This window comes from Larimichthys crocea, chromosome III (assembly GCF_000972845.2).
Source record: "Larimichthys crocea isolate SSNF chromosome III, L_crocea_2.0, whole genome shotgun sequence".
Classification (NCBI taxonomy): Eukaryota; Metazoa; Chordata; class Actinopteri; family Sciaenidae; genus Larimichthys; species Larimichthys crocea.
In genome coordinates, this window is record NC_040013.1 from 8,046,978 (window position 1) to 8,072,353 (window position 25,376).

General features: G+C 42.1%; 1 protein-coding gene across 4 annotated transcripts in view; it reads left to right on the forward strand.

Annotated features, from left to right (window-relative positions):
- The window catches only part of adgra3 (adhesion G protein-coupled receptor A3), a 124,575-nt gene extending 114,003 nt beyond the window's left edge, over positions 1-10,572 (forward strand). For 3 of the 4 annotated variants that reach the window (XM_027277600.1, XM_027277601.1, XM_027277598.1), the window contains 16 exons: positions 1,742-1,813; positions 1,933-2,004; positions 2,206-2,366; positions 2,927-3,140; positions 3,241-3,405; positions 3,894-4,095; positions 4,205-4,354; positions 4,829-4,987; positions 5,119-5,286; positions 5,443-5,650; positions 5,755-5,963; positions 6,135-6,259; positions 6,833-6,956; positions 7,456-7,601; positions 8,210-8,305; positions 9,026-10,572. In XM_027277600.1, coding sequence (XP_027133401.1) covers positions 1,742-1,813; positions 1,933-2,004; positions 2,206-2,366; positions 2,927-3,140; positions 3,241-3,405; positions 3,894-4,095; positions 4,205-4,354; positions 4,829-4,987; positions 5,119-5,286; positions 5,443-5,650; positions 5,755-5,963; positions 6,135-6,259; positions 6,833-6,956; positions 7,456-7,601; positions 8,210-8,305; positions 9,026-10,475 — 3,721 coding nt within the window. In that variant the 3' untranslated portion in view covers positions 10,476-10,572. The remainder of the gene's footprint in view (positions 1-1,741; positions 1,814-1,932; positions 2,005-2,205; positions 2,367-2,926; positions 3,141-3,240; positions 3,406-3,893; positions 4,096-4,204; positions 4,355-4,828; positions 4,988-5,118; positions 5,287-5,442; positions 5,651-5,754; positions 5,964-6,134; positions 6,260-6,832; positions 6,957-7,455; positions 7,602-8,209; positions 8,306-9,025) is intronic. The other variant, XM_027277597.1, reaches the window with a different exon arrangement.
- Positions 10,573-25,376: the final 14,804 nt, after the last annotated feature.

Here is a 25,376-nt window from a genome sequence, read left to right on the forward strand (position 1 = left end):
TACACCCCTTACAGCAGAACTAACATCTGATCTAGAAATAGTCAGCTGGTCCCACTTGTCTGTCTTTCTTTTATACGTGGTGGGAGTTCGGGTTTAGGGGCGCACTGGTGGTTACTCCCTCGAGGGGAAAGATAAGTGTATCCCTTACTTCACTTTCCACAGAGTTCACACACATTTTCCACAGTTTGACACTTAACAAATATATTCAAAACACAGTCCTCGAAAACCCTGTGGATGTCTCCGGACTCAGCTCTTTTTACTCTGCATTCCACCAACAGCTGAACAGTCCCTGTTCGAGCCTAATCACATCAGGCTATTTTTTGCCTGTGCCATTCTCAACAACTGAAGCACTGCAAACTGAAACAGTGCTCCGTGCTGTTAATGTGCTACATGCCTGTGGTTGACATTAGTCTGTGGTAATGAATACTAGTCGACTAGTTCTAGCAGGCGGAGAATAGAGATGTTAGTCAGTTATAGCTACATAGCCAGAGCAGGAGGTGTTGGGTGTAATGATTCCTAACGCACTTAATGTCAGTTGTCTTCAGTCCCTTGATGTAGCTGTAGCTTTAGTATTTGAATCTAGGTGATAAAGTGAGATGAAAGTTTGCCTTTCGCCCCCTACACTTCCACTGTTATCCTTCCCCTGACACACAATACCCACACAAATTGGCAAGCCTGTGAAAGGCATCTTTTTTTTTTTTTCTCCTCTTTCAAGTGGAACTAATAACCTCACGCAGTAAATTCCCCCAGCTGGTACCTTAAGGACCAACACCAATAATTACATAAACGCTCGGATGTTAGCATATGCCTGACAGTCATTTTCCAGGTATCACTATGTGTCGGTATCACATTCTTCGAGCACCCCAGGATACAGTTTAGCTCGCGGGTTGAGGTAATGATCCGTCTTCCTCTCCCAGGCTCTTGTTTCTTTACTTGGCACTTTTCAGTGATTGGATCATTCACAGCGAGCGAGAGTATGCGTTACAGCCATTGTCGAAGGTGCTGCGACTGTGAACTTTGCTTGGTTTTAAATGTTATCTCTCTGGTAAGTTGTCAAACACGCTTATTATCAATCAATCCCACTTTACACTCGTCACATTCCAAAAGCGATTAAGGTTTAGCTTCCAGCAATGGAAACCTTGTTTCCTACTGCATCCGAGGATGGAGCCTCGAGTGAATATTTCTTTCTTTGCAGTTGTTTCTAAACGTTTGCACATTGGGTGTAATTTACGGAGGTAGGATCAGTCTTTTCCATGTTTCGGTCCTGGTCCTTCTGAAAGGCGTCAAGAGTCTCAGACATTTCCTTCTGATGTTTGCCAGAGACATCATGTCAGGTCACATCCAGAGGAGAAACAACATTTTTGACGTGTTTGACATTAATCACGGGCGATTAATCATCATCTCCCAGAGTGTACACCGCCTTTGATGTGTTCCCTTTGGAAGCCCACACAGACATTATCTAAAATCACCTTGAAAGTTGTAAACCTGTCAGCTGAATTTTTTTTTTTGCGCTCTCTTGCCTCAACCTGTCTCTGTTGAACTTAATCTCGGCGACTTAAACATTTCTCTGTTTATCAGTTTTCCTTGATACGATCTGATTTTCAGGACTTATCTTGTTCATTCCCACCCAGCTTTAATGCAGCTTTACTACTTGATGGCCGTTGTAGTTGTCATGTTGTGTTATGTCTAAAACGAGAAATAAACCCGAAACTTTCTTTTTCCTGTGTGTTTTTTTTTACAGAGACTTGTCCAACAACAGCATCGGCTGTCTCAATGTAGACATCTTCAAGGGCCTCACCAGTCTGATCAAACTGTAAGTTATTGGTATTTTTATGAATATATTGATTGTGTGCCAAAATATGATAGACTCATGTAACAGGCTGGGACAAATGATTGTTATTTCTCATCATGTATTTGTTGATTTTCTTCCAGAAACCTTTCAGGGAACATGTTCTCTTCATTGGCTCAGGGGACCTTTGACAGCTTGGTGTCTCTGAAGTCTTTGTAAGTGTTACGGAGCATGTTACTGTCAATGTATGATTGTGATGAATATTTACAATGAAAATGAATGCAAACAAATTGTGTTTAAATCAAAATATAGAAGCAAACTGTCGGTTTCCATCTTCGTTTAACTTGATATTTGGTGCTTCCCGACCACTTAACCTGTCTTCCTTCCCCCCCCTGGTTTTGTCCAAACATCCAAAGGGAGTTTCAGTCACCTTACCTGCTTTGTGACTGCAACCTCCTGTGGCTGCTGCGTTGGATCACCGACAGGAAAATCGTGGTCAAGAACACCAAGTGCTCCTACCCCCAGTCTCTCCAGGGTCAGCTCATTAGCTCCATCAAGCCAGAGCTCCTTACCTGTGGTATGGACACACACACACACACACACACACACACACACACACACACAGACTACACAGAGACAAAAATCTGTGCAAAGGCACGCCTAAAAATAGTATAGTCACATGATTCATCGTTACAGAGACACTATCCGACGTGTCACTTGACAGTTTGAAAGGCCGGAATAAGTCACGTTGAGTTGTGACACCGATTGTAGCGTCGAAACGACGCACCCTCTCTTTAATTTAGCCGTTGGTATCAGCTGTTGGCTGCCGGTGTTTGGGGAAATGGGGGCTTGTGCAATGACACGGGAGATAAGAGAAGGGCTGCCCGGGCCAGTGCTGCCTTTGTTTGTACTTGCTCACGTCTTATCAGTTTGGCAGTCATCACAGTGAGGGATTATGAAATACATGGTACAGATCTAGCAGGAGCCGTGGCCTGACATGAATGACAAACAGCACTAATGTATCCAGAATTCAAAGCACTTTTTTTTTTTTTGTTTCCTTGTGTGTCCAACAAGTGCTAAGAACAAAAAGGCGCTGAGTAAATTGCATATGAACTATTATTTTTCTGGTTTCCTCAGATGCCCCACTTGAGCTGCCCTCCTTCCAGCTGACTCCGTCCCAGCGTCAGGTCGTCTTTCAGGGCGACAGCCTGCCGTTCCAGTGTCAGGCCTCTTTCGTGGCCGAGGACATGCAGGTGCTGTGGTACCAGAACGGCCGCATGGTCAAGCCCGACGCCGCCCAAGGCATCTTCATTGAGAAGCACATGGTGCAGAACTGCTCTCTAATTGCTAGGTAGGGCAGCGTTCATGTTAATGCTAATGTTCATTAAAAGCTTGTCCAGCTCTTTGTGTTCAACATCAAGGCTGATCTCTCCTTCATCTTTCTCCTTCAGCGCACTGACAATCTCAAATATCCAGCCCGGTTTTACCGGGAATTGGGAGTGCCGGGTCAGAACGAGCAGGGGCAACAACACTAGGACCGTCCACATTGTGGTATTGGAGAGTTCTGCAAAGTATTGTGATCCCGAACGCGTCGCCAACAACAAAGGGGAGTTTAAGTAAGTGCACACACACATAAACAGACACACAGATACTCAGTTAAGTGCAGTTCTCTAATGTAAAAGCCTGAATGTTATGTTCGATTTGTTGTTTGGCGTCTGTTAATGAAATTAAAGCGCTGCTTTCCCTGGGTCTGATCATTTCACAGTTCAGACTGTTTACATTTCCACAAGTAAATAAGTAAATTACATCAGCAAACATAATGTTTATTCATAAAAAGTAACTTAAAATTGTAGTTCCATTCTAAAAAGTGAAAATAAAGGTATAAACCAGTATTAAAAATATGACATGTACTGCAGGCTCTCATGTCAAGCACTGTGGCCCCCCCTTGTGGTTAAACATCTAAATTATTTCATGGTCATATTGCTGTTGATTGTCACAGACATTATGGCTCACATGACACAACGTTAGGAGAAAATAAAGACATGGTTTGTGTTACTAAGCCGAATGGAAACAGCAAAACTGAGATCTCTTTGGCTCATTCCAGGTGGCCGCGCACCCTGGCGGGCTTCAGAGCCTACCTCCCCTGCAACAGACTGATATCAAGCGCGGGCACATACTCGGGCAGCCCGGGTGAAGAACAGCAGGCGTGGCGCTACTGTGACCGGAAGGGGGTGTGGGCCGAGGACGACTACACCCGCTGCCAGTTCCAGAAAGACGTCACAAGATTTCTACACGTCATCAACCAGGTTTGTAATCTTTTGAGTTCCTCTCATCTTGTCCTGCTTGTCCCTCTTCACTCAAACCACGTCAAGACAGACACACACTGATTTTTCTCTCTTTCCATCCTTCCGTTAGATGGCTCTGAACGAGAGCAACGTGGTGGCCAGGGCTCGGCGCCTGTTGGTCTGCACGATCGACGCTGCCAACTTCTCGGACAAGATGGACATCATCTTCGTGGCCGAGATGATTGAGAAGATTGGCAAGTTTGTCGAGAAGTTCAAAGATGTGAGTTACTGTAGCGGCTGCGCTGATTTGTTCACAATTCCAACAGAACCAAGTGCTTTTTTACAAACTTTTACAATCGAACGTGATTCATGCACTTGGTGTATTTCCCTTTCAAGGACAACTAGATGAATGCTCAACATCTGTTTGTTGTCATGTTGTTTAATGAGAAAAGATGTCTTGTCACGACTATCGGCACAGCTGTAGGCCAACAAAAAGGAAAGTTCTCAAAGTAAAGTGTGTTGTAACTGCTGTAGGCAAAAATCGCTATGATATTAAAGCATATTAAAGTTGAGTTAGGCGACACCATGCTTGAAATGTGCTTCCAATAATCACTTAGCTACGAGTCAAGTATCTCCCTCGAGCATGCGTTTAATGCTGTTGGCTCACAGAAGCCATATTGACAAGTTTTCTAAGTCTGTGCCATGAATTCCTCCAACTGTGTTTATTCACTCATGTCCAAAATGTGTCTCCCAGCTGGGTGAGGTGATGGTGAGCATGTCGAGTAACTTGATGTTGGCTGATGAGAGGGTGCTCTGGATGGCTCAGCGTGAAGCCATGGCCTGCTCCCGCATCATCAACTGCCTCCAGAAGATTGCTGTCTACCGTCTGGCCACGGCACAGGCCTTCTCACTGGTTAGTGCCATCAACAAACTCGAGCAAAAAGCAGCACTCTCATTGTATTTTTATTGAGACTGTCCTGTCTCTATGATATATTGCACTTTGTTCTGGGATTAATTGAGTCACTGTTCCTCTTGTCACTCCAGACATCCCCCAACATAGCACTGGAGGCTCATTCTGTCAGGGTCAACGACTGGAACGGTATGACCTGCATGTTGTTCCAAAGGCCCAGCCCCGAACGCACACCCGGCCAGGACCGCCAGCTCACCTTCAAATGCAACACGACCAGCTCCTTCTCCAGCATCTTTCACAAGGTCGAGAGATCATTCCAATTTGTTAGTGGCTTGTTTTTCTTGCACACACAGCACATAAAAACAAATCCCCCTAAATACTTAGCTTAAACAAAACCAAGTATTTCATGTGAATATATGAAATGGTTGGATTTTTTATTGTATATTTTGTCCCTGTAGAGCACCATTGTAGAGGCTTCCCTGCAGCTTCCTCAGTCTCTGTTCACCCAGGCTGCAGTCCCTGGGCAGCAGGAGGACACGGTCTACAAGCTCCATCTACTGGGCTTCCGCAATGGCAAGTTTTTCCCCTCAACTGGCAACTCGTCCCAACTGGCTGATGGCGGGAAGAGGAGGAGTGTGGCGACTCCTGTCATCATGGCAAAGATAGGTGAGTCACAAGTCGTTTTGGTATAGCCGTAATGTTTTTAAATCTGAAAATATTCTGACCAAATAGCCACAATAAAACTAAAACCTGTCTATGTTTTCAATCAGAGGGGATGTCCCAGCATGTCCTGAGGACCCCCGTTAACATCACCCTACGTCGGTTTGCCCGAGGCTCCGATGCCGTGTCCGCCTCCTGGAACTTAAGCCTGGTGGGAGGCCACGGAGGATGGCAGAGCGACGGCTGCCACATCCTCGGCCATCACGACAACTTCACCACCATATCCTGTAACTCTCTGGGAAACTACGGCCTGCTGATGGTAGGTTGAGTTATTCCACATGTTCAGTGCGTGATATGTATCATGAATTTGAATGACGGTGCTTTGCATCTGGCACCTCTCTGTGTTATAATTCTTGGGTTACGACACGTAGCGACGTGCCATAACAATATCACCTAAAACCGAGGATTGATCACCTAATCTGTCACGCAGGACCTCAGCAGTGTGGAGTTTTTCTCTCCCAGCATCCAGCCCCTGCACCCCGTCATCTACGCCACCACTATCATACTCCTCCTCTGCCTGTTCACCATCATCATCAGCTACATCTACCACCACAGGTAAAGGATTACTTTTAATGTTGTTTTATTTTTCTCATTGGAAGTCAACATGAATGTTTTCCTGGATCTTTGTCTTAACCACTTGGCAGGATTTATTTTTGCCCTGAGCTCCTATTAAGTCTTGCTCAATAGACAATTATCTGTTTTGTTTTTTCATGTTTTTGGTAATTATGATTCATCTTGCTGATGTTATTTTTCCAAATCATTTTTTTTATTTTAGTTGCTGTACAACTTTTCCATTTCCATTATTTTCCAAAGCACACTGGAGGCATTCTAAAGAGCAACACAATCATGAGTCCAGTTTATTTAATTTGATCGGAGAAACCTGCAAGATATTTATTTTATGTTTGCCTGGGACAATTATTACCATCATATAATGTATTACTAAGGACAGCGTCTCAAAATATTCTTTCAGTATCTATCAGTGGTCCTCCCAAAAGTCTTGTCAGTATTACCCAGCCCTGGAGGGGTACAGATAACTTGCATAACAGCATTTTTACATCTTAATTCTATTTATTCTATTCTATTACATCTTATTTTTTATTTATTTTTATTTTTTCCCTGTGACTCCAGGTCTGTCCGTGTGAGCCGCAAGTTTTGGCACATGCTGGTCAACCTCTGCTTCCACATCTCCCTCACCTGCGGGGTCTTCGTAGGCGGCATAAATCAGACGCGATACGCAAGCGCCTGCCAAGCGGTGAGTACACGCCCGCACGCACACCTCCGCCTCCTCCTCGCCGCAAACGCCTTCCACCAAACTGAATAGTCAGCAGTCATGAAGACGAACAAGTTGTTTTTGTGTTTTCACAGGAAGAAAAAAAACACTGAAAAAGTTGCCTTTGGCTGAGTTCAATCCACTCAAATCGTTTCCATCATGATGTTTTGTACCAAGACACATTACTTATTCATTTTTTCGGTGTACCTGATTTTGGCAGAAAACTTTTTGCTCATTTCTTTAATCCCCCTTGGCATAAGAATATTTCTTAACTCAGGCCGATGATGACACACGCAATACAAAAATTGCAAGGATCATCATTCCATTTAAAATACTTCTATGCACTGGAGTCCATCACTTTTATTTTTCTTGCTGAAACTTAACAATGGAGGCGTTCTATCATTCTGACATGGGAGATTGATCGCATTTCTTTCTTGCCATATATACATATATATCAATAAAATGGTGCAATCTCTTCCAGGTGGGCATCTTGCTGCATTATTCAACTCTGGCTACCACTCTGTGGGTGGGTGTGACCGCGCGCAACATTTACAAACAGGTGACACGCAAGGCCAAGCGCTACGAAGAGCTGGACGAACCTCCGCCACCACCACGGCCCATGCTAAGGTATGATACCGCTTTTACATTACATTAAAGACACGTGTTATGTAAGTAATGCAACTTTATATGTTAGCACCCCCCAAACGGCAGCACTGGGTAACCGCATGAAGATTTTCGGCTGCTATTCGGCCGTCCTGTAACCTGTCAGTCTACTGCAGGAACTTTTAGGTTGACGTGCCTCACTGTGATATCAGCAAATCTGTTTTTAAATCTTAAAAATTCCCATTTAGTCTTTTTATTTTTGTTGGGAGGATGTTTTAGTATACTCTTTCTTCATATATGTACATAACTGTTTTTATTAGCAGCCAACATTCACACTGTGACCCATGCTTAATGTATTTTCACACAGATAACGTTCCTAATAACTGAACTGATGTTATAATTGAGGTTTTTACATACTTTGAATGTTTTTAAAATTGATTTTCTAAAGAGAGAATGGATTTTTGGGGCTTTCTCTTGTTCTCAGTGGTCGTGTTTGTTTGTCAAACTGCCACATGGTGTCAGTATCGAGACCTGAAGTACCCCAGGACCTCTGTGACAAGCTCAGGCCCGTTAGTCGTCCTACAAACACAAAGACTAAAGCAGAATCCACCTCTCTGTGCTTCCCTCAAAAGGTTCTACTTAATTGGCGGAGGGATCCCCATCATTGTCTGTGGGATCACTGCAGCAGCAAACATCAAAAACTACGGAAGCCGGACCAACGCACCATAGTAAGTAGTCCCCGTACACAAAGTAATTAAAGTTTCCATCCCTCAGGATGTGCTCATAGAAACGCTACGTCTTTTCATCTGGACAACAGCGTTTAATAAAGAAGCATCCAGGCCCAAGAGATCCTTTACGTTCCATCCTCGGGAGGTGTTGGCTTTAGTTATCGACCGGCCAGTCTGCATTGCTTTCGTAAATAATGGATATTTTTATGAGGGTAGAAAAAGTTTATTCCCTGAAGTTGTGATTATAGAGGCCTTTTAATGGTGTGTGCATCCAAGCAAGAAGCAAACTGCTGCCAGTTTACAGCCCTCCCCCCCTCTCTACAGTGGCAGCTGTTTAGATTGTGCAACGTGGCTGACTAATTGAGAAATCTGGACCCGTATCTGTCTGAAGTCTTTGGAGTTTAATTAATTTCTTGCAAGCGAGAGATGAATCCAGCCTGTGTTATTAAATGTAATGGGACAGTTGCTGTAAAAAGGGGATGCAAAAGTTTCTCAAAGAGTCAATTTAACTTTGTGAAGTAAACAATGATGGTGACAGATTAAGACGAGGAGATGGGGTATTGTTTTAATGAGCCCTGTTGGCAAATTTCCTTTTAGGAAGTATTATATAACTTAAGTTATTGCTAAAAGATGGTCTTGATATGCAGTAATTGGGGGGGAAAAATCACACATCATTATCTTACTGTGTATGAAATGTTGATCTTCTGTCTCTCCCTGTAGTTGCTGGATGGCATGGGAGCCCAGTATAGGGGCTTTTTATGGCCCGGTGGGATTCATCATCTTCGTGGACTGCATGTACTTCCTCAGCATTCTGCTCCAGTTGCGGCGCCACCCCGAACGCCGTTACGAGCTCAAGGAGCCGACCGAAGAGCAGCAGCATCTGGCTTCAGCCAACACAGAGGTCGGGGCAGATGGTCCCATCAGCCATTGCCACCCCCTCACTCTCCAGCTCCAGCCTCACGAGGCGTCGTCATCCATCGTGTCTGCTCCCCACGCCGTGCCGCTGATGGCCCTGGAGAACGAGCACACCTTCGCCGCTCAGCTGATGGGTGCAGCGGGAGCTCTGGGGCTGTACGCGGCCCTCTGGGTGTTCGGCGCCATGGCCGTATCACAGGACCACCCCTTTGACTTAGCTTTCACCTGCCTGTTTGGGGTGGCCGCGCTGGCATTAGGGGCGTTTATGGTGGCGCATCACTGTGTCAACAGGCAGGATATGAGGCGCTATTGGTCTCAGGCTTGTTGCTCAGGGAGACGAGCCTACTCTGCACAGGAGGATGTCCTTCTGCCTCAGCCAGGCGTGGCAATGACATCCACAACGGGATCTGCTGACAAGGCAGATGGGGAGTCAACAAAGTGTGGCCAGAGCAGTGCAGACTCTTCTTACACAAACAAGAGCGCCCCGAGCGTGCGCAACTCTGCCCACGGCAGCAAGCTGACCAACCTGCACGCAGAGGCAGCTCAGTGCAAGTCCGTCTCGGCGCCGGTGACGGCCAACGGTGCAGCTGTTCTGGACAACAGCCTGACGGAACATTCACTAGACAATGAAATTAAAATGCACGTGGCACCAGTCGAGGTGCAGTTCCGCCCGATGAACAACATCAACAATCCAACAGCTGCCACCAACGGACACGCGAGCAGGCATCACAAGAACAGAGCCAGGGCGCACAGGGCGAGCCGGCTCACCGTGTTGCGAGAGTACGCCTACGACGTCCCCACCAGCGTCGACGGCAGCGTGCAGAGCGCCCCGCACAGGCGGCACCACCATTACGACATGGCGGCACGCAACAGCAGGAGGGCGGCCTACATGGCTTACAGAGAGCGGCACCAGAGCCAGCTGCAGCAGGACAGCAGCGACAGCGCGAGCCTGCCGCGCCGCTCCCGCTATGCGGACAAAGGAGGCGGCAGCGCCCTTGGGAACGGGTCGGTGGTAACAATAGAGACTGAGCGGGTAACCGCCGCCGCCACGTCGACCTCAAGTAAAGACTCTGGTCCTGCAAAGCAACAACCCGGCAGCACAGAACTAGAAAACGAACCCAAATCATACGGGCTCAACCTGGTCACTCAAAATGGCGACACACTCAAAGAAAATGGACAGACAGTGCCTTTAATCAGCACAGAGAGTGCAGCCAGCGTAAAGACCGGCTTGTGGAAACATGAAACTACTGTGTAGCAACAGTTTCCGTCCCAAAGACTGCATCGTGACACAAACACTCTCGACTTTTTAAACTGTGAAATGTCTTCTTTTTTTTTTTTTCGATTGGACTTTTTCTTTTTCTTTCAAATGTACAATCAAATAATTACTGCCACTGAACTGTCTCTGTAGATATGTTTTTGTAAATGGTCTATTTTTATAACTTTTAATCCAAAACCATTTTTATTCCATTTAAGAGTTGTACATGAAACTGCATGGTCTGAGCTGTGGCCCTGTGCGTACCCTTACCCCAGGGATTTTTTTCCTCCCCACCCCGTTCTCTAGTTTGTCTCAACAATAATAAAACAAAAAAGTTCTGTTTACTTAATTGTGCCTTTTTTTTATTATTATTTTTGTGATAACTCTCACAATCTCCTCTTGGGTCCCTGCAGCAAGTGCAAAGGTGAGTCAGAGCTGTTTTGTTTCCAAGAATTACTCTTGCTGACAATATATGACAAGCTGGTAATTGGGTTTTTCACTGACCTTCAGGTGGCCTCGGGTTCCTTTCTCCGCAGTGGAGCAGCACTTTAATTGCAACTGGCTGTGGCTTTGGGCTCTATAGGTGCTTTCTCCTTGCCTGCTGGCAGATTTGATGAGTGCACTGTACATTCTGGTCTCCCGCTGACTTGATGCCCGCGCTGTGATTGACAGCTGACTCACAGGGCAAGCAAAGCTGCCATGAGAAGAAAAGATAATGAGAGGAGTGTATGTTCTTCCTCTTCCACCTTCCCTCCATTCTGTGCCTCCTCCACAGCCGACAGCTGAACTGGAGTCCCAACTCACAGCTTGACACCGCTGTTGAGGAGACGGCATATAACGGACACAGTGTATGATTTGACTGCCGAGTACCCTGAAAATGGATTAGTATGACTTTTTGCTGGGTGAATGCCATGTTTCTGACTCGATGCTTGTGTCAACAGCCACAGACCGTTAAAGTCTGACAGTGAATCTGTTCTGTGCATATGTACGGTGTAAAGGTAGTTGAACAACAACACAGCAAGTAAAAATACCAATACAGCAATGTAGAAACACTATTACCAATAAATCCCACTACAAATGGATAAATCAATACAAATTTGTGTCATCCAACTGTTTTTTACATTGATTAACCGTCTCACAACCCCTCATGACCCATTGGAAGGAGGCCTGATCTCTAGGTTGGGAATGGGGTAGCAAAATTAGAAACTTTCCCTGGGAATTAACAAAATTGAAGGTTGGTCCTTAACATGGAACTGTTATGTTATTATATATATAGTTGGGGAAAATGGATTTTAGCATATTCTTGACTAAAACAACCAGATTTATGCAAGTACACTCAATCACATGCACATAGAACGCTGCTTACTGCAGGGCTACATGCACAGATGACTTCTACAACCCTGGACCACACTTTGGAGCCCAGAGCACAAGACTATTGAAGCCACATGTTTGAGCCAGTGGACTACATGAAGTGAAGTAAGTACATGGAAATGTATTTGCACAGTTGATAACTAGCATCATTTCATTTACCGTTTATGAGGCTATCTTATGGTGCTAGTTTACCCCCAATTTCCAATTGATTCCCATAAATTTCCATAATTCCCATGGAAAGTTTCTGACTTGGAATATTTCCAAAATTCCCCAGCGTAACTTTCCATGGGAAGTTTCCACGCCTTTGCAACCCTAGTTGGGATATCACTGGACTAAGAAGTAGTTTACCACCTCAGCTATCTACAACCATAAAATTCTGCTGCTGTTGCATCAGTATTAACAATTTATAAAGTAATATAATCTATAGAGTGAGTAGTTTTATTTTGTAAGTGTATAGTCGGCTATATTTTACTGGTAATACTTGTGTACTTTTACTTTAATGTGGCAGCTCTCAGATTAATATAGTGGAGTAAAAAGTATGTTTAGTACAGTAAATGTACAATGAGCACGCATGTAGCATTGTAGTTAAATACATTGTCACTCTTTGAGCTTGAGGAATCCTCTCCATTGTGTTGATATTATTAAATAATGTAAGTAGGTGATGTCATATTCATGTTGTTTTTTTTTTGTAGCATGTCATGAACTAACCATCTCACATGTTTTGAAGATCATGCTGCAAAATTTCCCTGCAATTTTCCATGTGTAAGAAATAAAAGTAATCGTCGTCCACTGCTCATCCTGGTCACACAGGAAGCCTGTGAGAGACAGCACAGCTCCAAAAGCTCCATTTTTTTTTTTCATTAATAGCATATTAATAAAACACATATTTCACTCAGGCAAAGATATATTGCCCAGCCATCTTGGATGTGACAAATTATAATAAGACTTTTGAATTATGTAGAGAGCGGTTACGCCTTGATTAGAGGCAGCCTCGCTGATTCCTTCCAGGCACGAAAGAGTGATCTTCATATAATTGCAGAGGTTCTTTAGCACTGCCATCTGTTATTAAGTTCATCTAAGGTTGTCAACGAGGCAGGAATGACAATCGGATGTTTGTGTGGTGTGTGTGTCTGTGTGTGTGCGTGCGTGCTCATCAAGGAAAATAAAGTGATAGTATCTCTGCTTAAAGATCACAGGGACACCTTGGGCAGAAATCGATACTAAATTAAGATAAAACAAAAGTTATTTAGATCTTTTCTTGGTCTCGTCCTGAAGTCTTGAGGTCAGATCAAACATCTCAGGAATAATAAATCAAGAGATGAGAGAATCATACTCTGTTTATCAGGAATTGACGCTTCAGGCTTCAGTCTATTTTCAGATAGAGTGATGATCCAATCCATGACGCCTCTTATACTTCTCCAACCGGTTTCCACTTAGTGCGCTCCGTGGAGCATATCTGAGCACAATTCCTTACCAGGAGGCTCAGGGACGACCAACGTCAGACAAGTGATGTGTTGTTTACATTTTCCAATCGTTGCTCTTGAGCTCCGATTGGATTGCTCCGCCTGGAGGAAGCATCTGGCTCTGTTGTGGAAACTTGCCACTGGAATGAAGATTGATACCATATAGAAAGTGAAGCCATCTGACTGGGCTGATTGTAATTAGGTGGCTGTGGCTGTCCAGGGGAGCTAAACTATTTTTACCTGTGGTGTTGCTAATCATCCAAAAAACCTCTAAGGCCTGACATATACTGTAGATTAAAGCATTAATTAGCACCCAGAGTTTTTAATGATCGGCTTTCGCTGTCAAGCACCTGTCCGCGATAGATAATTAGTGAATTTATGTGGTTTTGTAGTTTATATGTGGAGTTTTATGTAGATGCTTGCAAATGAGGCAAAGTCACATCGGCATGCACTTTGCGTTCAAGCGAAGGTCAGGGTTTCTGTAAACATTTGCATTTAACTTCTTTGACATTCAACACCTCAACACAGTTACATCACACTGCACTTACGACAGATTGCTCAGCAAAAACTGTCAATTGTCTTTCACAGCGCAGAGATCCTCGGGCGTATTAATATTAATTGCCGTTTTCTTCATCAGACATTTTTCATGTTTGTAGAATATTCTATCCGCGCATAATTTCCATCCAAAATGGCTTACTCACATCATGCATTCTGCGATGCCAACTTGTTTTTTTATGCTGATGATGCTAAAGAGGAACTTTGGGGAAAGTAAATCAGAAACAGAGAAACTTCTCTCTGCAGGTTATGTATCTGATTCAAATAAGTGAGAGAAGAAAGCCTAAAAATAAGAAATAAATGATGCAGGTTATCCTAAAGAGAAGGGGCGGTGTTTTTTTAAATGTTTGAGTCAACCCAGTCCTGAGGTGTTGTTTTCAGAGGGAAGCATTTAACACTGTGACCTCAGCTTTGCATTTTAATGGTCAGAGCTGATGGCCACCTCAATGTCAAAGGCATGTTAAAAACTTGTTTGCTCTGGGGCTGCGTTTTAATTATCAAATGCTCCCTCCTCCCCCTATCACTTTTGTTGGTCACGCTGTGTCCTTCAAGTTCAAGCTCACATTTGACAGGCCCACGACTTCTCAAAGACAAAAACCAGTAAGAGGCAGAGCCTGTTAGCTCTTTGTATTCCACTCCTTGGTAAAAGTGCAGTAATGGGTTCTGAGATTGCCCTTGTGACATTCAGTCTTGTGTCTGAATAAGATGAATGCTTTACCTTTCTGTCTTATTTCATTCAAACTGATTAAGGAGTCCAAAAGATTTCGTGGCAGAAGAGCTGGCTGTAAGTGCCATCTTAAATAATGGTGTCGCGAATGGAGAATCTGCCTGTCATCGGTTGGAGATTGCATTTTTATTCATGTTGAATTACGGAGGGCTGCAAAATCAGCTACAATTTCCACCTCATAATTGACTCGTCTCTTATATTATGGAGTGCCGAAAAAATTCAGCCCTCACCCTGCAGTTGTTTCCATATGACCTAATGTGTTCGATGAAGATATTATGTTCTTTTTTTTTCAATGTGTTTACATGAATCGAAGTAATCAAATTGTAATTTCAGCACAGTCTCATTAAGCACAGAGCAGAGACCTTGTGTGAACTAAAATATAGTATGATTAATCTTTGGGCGCCATCAGAGAGGAGGACAGAAATAGATGCTATTTGGTGGTGGGGGGGCTGTCTGAGCACAGAAGGTATCGGCTATTGGTTTAATATCATTCGAATTAGTGTGTATATATTGAATTATTATTTTCCAAAGTGAGACAAAGAAACCTGGACATCAATTAATTCATGTTAAATTCATATATTTATTGCATACAAGAGTCAAATCATAGTTTCCTGTGAATCCATGCAGCTGTTTTACAAGAGTCAAATCATAGTTTCCTGTGAATCCATGCAGCTGTTTTTTAATATTTTAGTTCAATTTTTCTCCAAATCCTTCCTAAATTATTAGAAAAAATGAGGTTCAGTCACCCTCCAATGCCATTTCCCATCTTCTTTTTTTTCTCTCACAAAGTTTCACAAACACATACTGTCATATAACGATGACATCAAGCCATCTGCAGAGTTCTCATCCCCATGTGTTGGCGGACCTGTGCTCTCATTAATGCCCTCACATTGCCATCCATCTACCTGTGCCAGTCTGTCTGAAGGCAGGTTTTGGCTTCATCTTTCTGTCCAGGTGCTCCGTTATTTATAGCCGCCTCGGAAAACTGTATCAGTCATTCTTCACGGTGACAGTTGCAGACAGTAGCCCTCCCCTCACGCACATCTAGGAACTTGAAGGTTGTCTATTGGAATGCATTTGTCTTGTCTGTACACTAGAGGGCTTAGGATGAGGGTTTACACATATGTGGATGGAGGTTTCTAAATATGGAGCAAATGTGAAGAGATGTTCTCTGACTTATTTGTGTTAGGGAGGTTATTTTGTGCCTTTTTTAAATATATATTTATATGACAAGTTGAGATTTTTGGTGGTCCACAAATACAGTTTGACAATAAATCCTTAAAAAAAAGTTTAATATTATTTTAAAAGTTGGACATTTTTGGGGGGAATATATTTTCTATAGTTGGAGATTCTCGATAAAACATATCTGACAGCTAGCCGGTTAGCTTAGCGTAGCACAAAGAAAGGTGGAAACAGCTAGCACATAAGCGCTAATTATTACTTTAGCACTTCAGTTTTTGTGTAGAATTAAACAAATGTGTCTTTGTTGTTTGTATGTATCATCAAAAGCACATTTTCTTCCAGTCTTACAGAGCCACACTGATTGTTTTACCCCATTTTCTGCCATTTTCTGCTAAGCTAACCTGCTGCCTGGATATACACATTTAACTGATATGACAGCGATATCGATCTGCTGCTAACTTTCCAGCTAAAAGCAAATTTGTATACTTCCCAAAAAAGTCAAACCTTTGCTTTAAATGACAAATTGATACTGTATGTAAATTAATTTAACTGCCGCAAAAACCCTTTTAGCTCTAAAGAGGATGCTACTACTAAAACTGTCCTGCAAACAGCTAAAATATGGACTTTAGAGTAAAAAATTTAAAAAAGAAAGAAAGAAACACCACATTCTTCCTGAGAAGTTTAATTCATAAACAGCAAAACTCTTGATGAATTCAATTCAGTTTTGCTGCCTCAGTCTTATTCTAGTCTGGTATGTGCAGTAGCTTAGGAGCTATTTTTTATTAACATTAACAAACTTTACATCGATATTGCAATATCATAATATATTATAAAACACTGAAATTAGTGAGTCAGTCCAATGACATCAAACATCAGACAAACTACAGTTTATAGGCCTATGCACCTTTCACCTTGACCATCATACATTGGCGTCGGTGTCATGCAGGATATACAGTTTTGGCTTTGGATATTATATATATTTCTGAATCCCGTCTGATGAGCATTTTTCTTAGGGTGGCAAAACTCAAATAGTTTTGAGCGGAGGGAATAAGGAATTCATTATTTAGAGTGCATAATTATGTAGTTCCCTCATGTCTATGGGTGTTTATTGAACACCCTTTTTTGTGGCTTTCATAATGATCCTCACTCCCTGAAGTCGAGCAGCAGAAGTTAAATGACAAAGTGCAAATACCACTGACCCATTTTTGGCTGTGCTAAATATGCAAGAGTAGTCTTGCGTGTCACTGTTTATAACGGAGGGCATTTATCCTCTGCTGGATGGGCTGCTTTCATAAAATAATAATAATAATTGGGGCATAAATTAAGAGTATGGCCATTTCTCCAGGCACCACTACACCACTGTCAACATCTGTTTTGATGAATCACTGGAGGTCCTGGATTCTGTTTTATTCTCATAAATCTGCTGAAATCCATGTCAGCTAGGTGGAATCTGTAACAACCATGTCCATACTTTTTGTCCCTTTTTTTTCTACCTTACTTTTTTTTAACCTTTCATCGGCTCCATAATGATTATATTCCAGAAATAAACGTGTCTTAAAATATTCATTTCATCACGGTTCAAAGTAGCCTACTTGCTCTAACACACATCAAAATAGTTTAAGGGAGAAGCTCCTGCTTTTTGAGAAGTGTCAGCAATTTCCCATTATGTAGCTGAGTAAATGGCCTCTTGTTTCATGATTTGTCTAAATCTGTCTATTGCTGAACTGAACTGAGTGCGTGTGTTTTATAGTGAGACAGAAAACTCTGTCCTTTGTGGTATTCTTGGGAGACAGTTAAACAATCCTTTGCAAAGTCTCCTTCATGAAACAGATATGCGATGTTGTTAAAAATGTTCCACTCTTTAAAATAGCTGACAGTTGGCTTGCTAAGACGAAGTCTGGGTTTATCTTCATCGTGGGCTTTATTGTTGGCTATAGTCGACTTGTTTCAGGGTGTAGCTATAGTTTGTATAGGCATAATGTTTGTTCAACAGCTGATATATTGTGTATATGGAAGTTTGTTTGTATGTAAGATAGATCACATTTGTGAGGTAGAGGGATGCTGTGCATTGAATGTTGTTCCAAGCACTGTGCACATTTGTCTGCATACTTTTATGAGGCAGTGTCCCAAAGTGTTTTGACTCATTGCAGAATTATATAACTGTCTAAACCGTTTGTTGGGAAGGTGGAAGTATTTATGATAAAAACACCATTAAAGTCCCCTGCTGGTCCCTGAACCACACTTTGACAACCACTACTTTGTTGTTTATTAACTTATGTTTAATGCCGCCTATGGGCGAGCCAAACAAACCGCACTGGACAGAGGCAACATAAATTCAGTTTATGCCACTGAATGGAAATTCTACATTGCAAAGGTGGAATTGTTGTATGTGTGGAGTCCAGTTCTTTGACGCTTAAGGACAATAATTTGACCATTATGATCAAATATGTGGACAAATTTGTGCCAGAACACTACCCGTCACTATGCTTGTTGAACTATTGGGAGTTATTATTTGACTCCTTTACTCTTCTAGGAAGGATGGGTTTTTGGAACTTGGCTGCAGGGATTTGCCTCCCACTAAGCAACATAAGGTTTAGCACTGTTGGGGTTGAGATTAGGGGTGAGGGTTCTGTGAAGGTCAGCCAGGTTCTTCTACCCCAAACTGGAAAACCATGTTGAAACAGGAAAGGACCTTTCCCAAACAGAAATGAAACCCCACCCTTGTTTAAAGACATCGCTGTATACTCTTACATTTTTTGAATGATATAGCTGATTACTTACTGTGTGTTTAATGTAATGATAATCTATGAGAGCACACAAACTGGAGGTTGGCCCTAATATAGAAAAAGATCCCTGGTGCAAGTGCACAAAAAGATGTCCACACAAATCATGAAAGATGTGCACAGTGTATTTCAAATGGTAAATTAACCCTAGAAACTCATAAAGTAATAAAAAAGTCAAACATATACTTAAGGCTAATAACATTTCATTATTATTATTATTATTGTTATTATTATTATTATTATTATATATTATGATATTTTAGTGTGTTGTTTGTTGTTGTTTGTTGTTGTTGTTGTATTATTATTATTATTATTATTATGTATATTCTATTAGTATTAGATTATGTTTCAGATTGGCTTATTAATCATTTAACATTAACATTTGGTGAGTCGGAAATATATTTGACATTTTAATTCAGAAATTATTAACAATTTATTTTCTTATATAACTCCCGGTTAATCAGTCATTTACCGACCAATCAATATATATCATGAAATATTAACAATTAATGCATTTCTTTAATCTCCAGACACTGAGACCACACAGACGATGCAATCACCACCACCCATTTGTGCGCGCCCCCGACAATTACCGCGCGCACGTGCCGCGTTCCAGCGCGCTCCCCCCCCTCCGTCGCTCGCTCCCTCGCTCGCTGCGAAACTTGCGGGAGTTGAATGAGCAGCAACTAGTACGAGAACAAGTGAGAGCCGACAAGCTGCTGTGACTGAATCCGAGAAAGAAACAAAAAGAAACTATGGATGCAAAGAGAGTGGAGACCATTTCTGGACGGGTGGATGCTGCTGTTTCGTCACCTGGTAGGACAGTGGTCGCATGTGTGTTTTTTATTTATTTTTTATTTTATGGCGACAATTTGGGGGATTTGTGTGTTGCTGTGCTGCTCGGTCTTGCATGGAGAAAACGTCGGGCAAAACTCCTTGACATAAGAATGACAATTTAATATTGCCTTGCTTATGAAATAAATAAAATAAAAAAAATGTCAACCTGACAACTTACATTTCGTGACTTTTGAAAATGTTTACACCACTAAATTCCACCACTGTTGATGGCGAAATCTAGAAAATGAATTAAGCTGTAAAAAAAAGTTCAAATGTTATGTAAGTTGTTATGGATTTGATAGTAGCTAACAGGTCATGTAGTCTCATTATAGTTGTATTTATTGAAAGGCAACATTAAATTGATAACTTGGAGTTTGTATTTTTGTTCTCATGCCAAAGTTTGCATGCTTCTGCTGTGTAAACGAGTCATGTGTGGACTTTTGCCTTCTCTTGAAAACACGGTTGCTTAATGACTTAATTTGTCTCACATTCGACCATTTTTGTTCATTGTTGTCTGCTGAATGGTTTTACCTACAGGATGTCACGTTTTAACTTGAGTTGGTAAGGTTTAGGAATCCCTGTTGCAAAGAAGAGAGTTCATGTTTATCAGCCACACCAAACTTTTGAACCCCCTTATGATAATTGAATGTGAATGTATGAGCACAGGAGGCATCAGTGAAAAGAAAAACCCACCGTAATGGATTCAGTTGCACAACTCCTATTCCCCCTCTCCACTGTGCTTGGCTGGCATCCAGAATAATGATCACTCAGTTATAGTCCATAGGTTTCCCCTCAGGCTCCTCACCACTACCTTCTCTCAGAGCCAGAGGAGCAGTTAACTGTTCATCATTCCTGGCTCAGGTTAATGTTTGTTTGCACACCTAATTGACTTCAAATGATCGCTTGTTAAGGGTACGAGTCATACCTTGAAGCTTTTAAACAGATTTCAGCTCTTGAAATGTATCCCTCTCACTTTAATACTCCCCTCAGCAAATGTTTTATTCAGTCATGTCTCTGGAAATTTGACTTGCCGCTAATAGCCCTTTTCCACAGCATGAAAAATGGGAATGCATCTGCCAAATATCTGCTATTAAGTAGTAAAATGCGTGCAAACTAATGAGGACGTGCAGATTCTGAATGCTTCTAAAGGAACTGAGTAATCCAGATCATAGATATGGGCACAGGGAACATATTGTTCAGTGTTTGACCAGAATAAGTCATGAGCTGCAGTGAAGATATCTGACTGATACGGTCCCAGCGGTCTTTAATTTCTTAGTAACAGGATCCTGCAGTATTAGAATGTGAACTCTCAGGGCATCGAAGGATATTGAACGCTGTTTTCTGCACAAAAGTTGCTCATTTTAAATCATGGATGATTGTTAGCTTTCGGGTTCACCAGTTTGCCCCTGGCAGTGGGCAACTTGGTCTCTCTTGGTGCCACTCCTGACCCAAGTTTCTCATTCGATAGGTGGTTTGAATTTAAGTTGTAGTTTTGCAATCTTATGTCAATTACCAGTTTAGTCTAGGGAGCTAGAGATACAGTATGTACAGTGTTTGTTTCAAGCTCATATTCTAAGTAGTCAGATTCTAGCAGAGGAAGCAAATTATGTCACTAACGCGGTATTTTTTTCTCTCTCAGCTCTTCATCCTTTCTTTTTCTTCGCTCTCTAAAGCCCCCACTGCTTTGTCCCTGCTAGACTACCGCAACATTGTTTCCCCGGGGAAATCTTGAAACGTAACAATCGCCCACAAAAATGCTACAGCCACCCAGCCATGAGTAGACCTTCCCAAGAGCTTCTTCCTTGGTGCAGTGATTCTTTGCATCAGTGCCTTGGAGCTCTCTCAGATCACCATTGCGACTTCTGACGGTGCCTGCCAAAGGCTCCCCTAGACATTTCTTCTCTTTTAATACCGTATCCCTGAGTTCCAGAAAGGCGCTGTATGAAACGTAGCCTCATAAGGTTTATTAAGGAGCTCATTTCAGCACCATGGCTAGCTCCATCTCTTGCAGTGAAATATTTGAAACCGAGCCGTGTCTTTTGTTGGCTTTTGGTGATGAGTGTCCTCTTTTCCTTTGCCTCAGTATGAATTATCATTGCTAATTATGCCTCATGTTGTATATCTAGGCCCTCGAACTGTGCTAAACACCATTAAGTGAAAATGAGGCATTAGCTTATAGCTGATGAATCAATATTTCATTTACTATGATTTGCATTTAATTACTTCGGCTTATGTTTAGCCCGCTGCATACATAGTTTCTCCAATAGAACTAGTTGAACTAAAAACTTAGAAGATTACTGTCAGTAAAGAGTAAGACAAATGCAATGTTGGTACACCAGTAGGGATGAGTGCAAGCGTAAGGCAGAGAGTTCAAGGCTGAGAAGGTCAATCACAGTCCTAATCTGCATAAGAACAAGCAGACCCTTCTGAAATGATCAATATTCAGGACATCACTACTGAGTCAGGATTTTAATGTTTGCGCCAGTGACTTATGTACTTTGGCTTTGATGCAACCCATTTGCAACATTTATCAATGTTACCACTGAGTCATTGAGGATTCAGGACGGTGTGCACAGTGTTTGACAGTGAGTGCACAAAAAACAGCCTCTGTCTTTGTTGAACGCTGGTTTGGAGACATGATTGTGCCAAGATAAAGCTAAAAACTTTTTCATAATGTAGGAGGTGGTTATTTGCATGTGGGATGTTTCGGTTAAGAATTTCCTTGAAGGTGTGCAGTCCTTGTGTGTATTTGTTCATGTAGAATGGAACATAGTTACTTTGTCTGCTCTTAAATATCAGGGTTTGTGACGTCACTTCGTAAAGATGACCACATGCTGTTTCGTGTGTGTTTTTCTCAGCATCTGTCAGCCAGGGGTTCTGCGATCTGAAACTGCTCCAGATCTGTCAGACGGCGGAACGGCATGCTTTAGTTTTTCAGAGGAGAGTTTTGACAGTACGCAGCAACGGGAACACGCAACATTTTTCCCGTCTTTGTTGCTGCGAAAGATGTGCCGTTTGATTTGTTATCGGAAAGAAATGACAGTGTGCCTGATGTGACAGAGAGACTACTTTCATATTTTACCTCATTATCATAAAAGGAAAATTGAGGACACTCAGAGTTGGACCACATTATTATTTTAAGTATATTTTTAGCAAGAGACAGCTTCATAAAAGACCCATTTTGACAGCATATTCAGGTGCTATTGGATTTCTTTTTAATTCTGGAAATTGCAGACCTAATTATGACTTAATCTAGTCTTCTTAATGAAGTGAAAGCAATAAAGAAATGCCTGATTTTTGGGGATATTTTTGCCTTCTTTTATATTGACTTTACTCTATAGATAGATTCAAAAGTTGGACAGTTTGACTTCTTAAACAGTCAGATCTGGCACATCAGATGGTCTCAATAGCATACCAACTGCTGTGATGTCAAATGCGCTCCTTAGCATTATGATGGGACCCAGAAAGAAGTCTTTGTCCTTTGGTAGATTTTTTTCTCTGACCACCTGTGCACATACTCTCCACCTGTCAATAAAAAGCTTGTCCTTGGTCAGATCCAGGATTAATTGTACCGTGAACTTCCCTGTTCGTCTCTTTGGGCACCCTCCAGCAGATTTTGTTTGCTTTGGATCCAGCTTTTGTTTTTCCCTCTGAGAGACTGGGTGGGGAGCATCTGCTTGCATGGACCATCTGCCTTGGGATTCAGGCCAGAGAAGAATGTGGGAAGGAAAAATGGAGGGAAAGAAAATAGGGTGAGGTGAGGATACAAGGGACAGTGAGGGAGATGGTGATAGATAAACAGAGTGTGACTGATTGGGATGTAGAAGGGAAACTCGTGGAAGGAGAGTCACTGTTGATGTGGCTATAACTATAGGGACAGCGGAACATAAGGTGCGTGTTTATGATCGCTGAAGTCATCTTTCATGTTTATATTTCCACCCGCAGGCTTGTTTATGCCACAGACTCACTCCATTTGACTTCCCCGGATAGAGTGCCAAACAGCTGATGCCAACCGGGTGGCAACGCTTGGCCTTGGCTTGCAAACGTGTCTTTCTTTGTTTGTGCCAAGGTCATATTGAGGATAAACCGCATTCTTTGGTGGCCAGAAAAATAACAGAAAACTTTGCATCTCATCTTTCTGTCCAGAAACTCAAGTGCCTTTTCAGAAGCTCCTATTTCTATAAACTGCCATGTCGTACACAAAGTACCTCCGAAGAACATTTTTTTCTTTGTGAGTCAAGGATTGTGTTTCAAGGCTGCATTTCTTCACAACATTTGCACTAACTATGCCTCATTAACATTTCATTTGTTGTTTTGTACGTCTTTATGATGTTCTTTTAATGATGTTCTTGGCTGTCATTGTGACAGTCAAAAAGTTTCAGTGAAAGGAAAGTCTGCTACACCGGATTTGCTTCTTGTTTTGTGTGCTAATATGTTTTTTGTTGCATAGATCTGCAGAAAAATGACTAACCTGTCAAGAGGTTTCTTGCATAATTAAACAGCAAAACTTTAAAAGATTGGAACGAAAACAAAGGAACTATGGGGTTAAGTAAGCTATTGTCAGACATTTCAGCATCAACGGTTGTTGATATTGATTGTTATTTTACAGTCCAATAAAGGTCAAAGTTCTACTATATAAGTACCTTTTTTTAAAGTTGTTGATTACCTCCTTAATAGCATTTTGAATTATGGCATAGCGTGCTACTCTCTCCCACAATCAGAAAGTTACAGGTTTGATTCCAACAGATCCCGTCTTTTTTTTTTTGCTTGTGACCCTTTAAATTCATGTGAGCTCTCTTTACTGTAGATTTGGGTAGTTTATCTGAGTGTTCGATAAATTGTTAAAGGCATCAAGAGGTAAAACTGCAGTCAATTTGTCCTTTAGCAGAACACTGAACTCCGATACACTCATTGTTTCCAAGCTTTTTCTGAAAAGCGTAGACTAGATTACAAAAAAATGATATATATGAGAACAAAAACTGAACCCAGGGAGTGTATTTGTGTATTTACCCTCTGGTGCTCCATTGTGTCTGGCCTGTCCAGGGTGTAACCGGCCTCTTTGCAAGTGCATGCTGGGTTAGGCTCCAGCACAAATAGAAATCCGTTGGATAGCCAGCAATAGAAAATGAGTGGATGTTGGTGATTCCACTATGCTCTGTTCTGTTGACCGCTTCAGATAATTTTTTTGTTTCTTTGACATTAAGTATCCTGGGATCCAAATTAGCAGCATTTATCACTGCCTGTCTGATTTACTATCATTCTACAAATAAATCCAAAGAACGCAGTACAATGTGCTTTTGAAAATAGGTCCAAACTGTGTCAACTTTGACACATCTGACTCCCTCAGCTCTTACCTTCCACTGCGCCTCATAAAAAAAGTATAATGGAACTGACATTAAAAGAATCAGCCATATGTCTGGTAGGATAGATTCTTCCAAGGAGTCCTTGATGAAATGGTGTCAGAGCTGAACATCATACAGGCCATATGTGGAGGCAGGCTTGGCAAGAGTGGCCAACTGGAGGGTCCGTCTGTCTTTCTTCTCGTCCCAAATGGGGGGCTCCAGAGCCTATTCTGGGCTTTAGTCCCTGCAAAAGTCTATGTCTTACAGGGTACTGCCAACACTTAATATAGACTATGCGATACTAAACATGTCTGTCATTCCAATGGGAGATTATGACATGTAAAGCATACAGTAATGAGCCATATGCCAGCCTCTTATTAGATCTGAAAATAGATTGGAAATATAACCGCAGTTTGCACAGACTGGCAACGGGCTTATCTACAGTGGCTTAAGTAATTATCAGTTGTTGTTTTCCAGTGTTATCACGAGTCACATTCAACCTTGGAAATCATGGAAAGAATGTGTCTGCTGTATGGTGGCTGTGGCATCCATGAAATGTGCAAGGCTGACACCAAGTGGTTGTACAGAGAAAATAACGTCTCTCTAGTCTGTGTCTAGTCTAAGGTCTGTGCATATGTCTG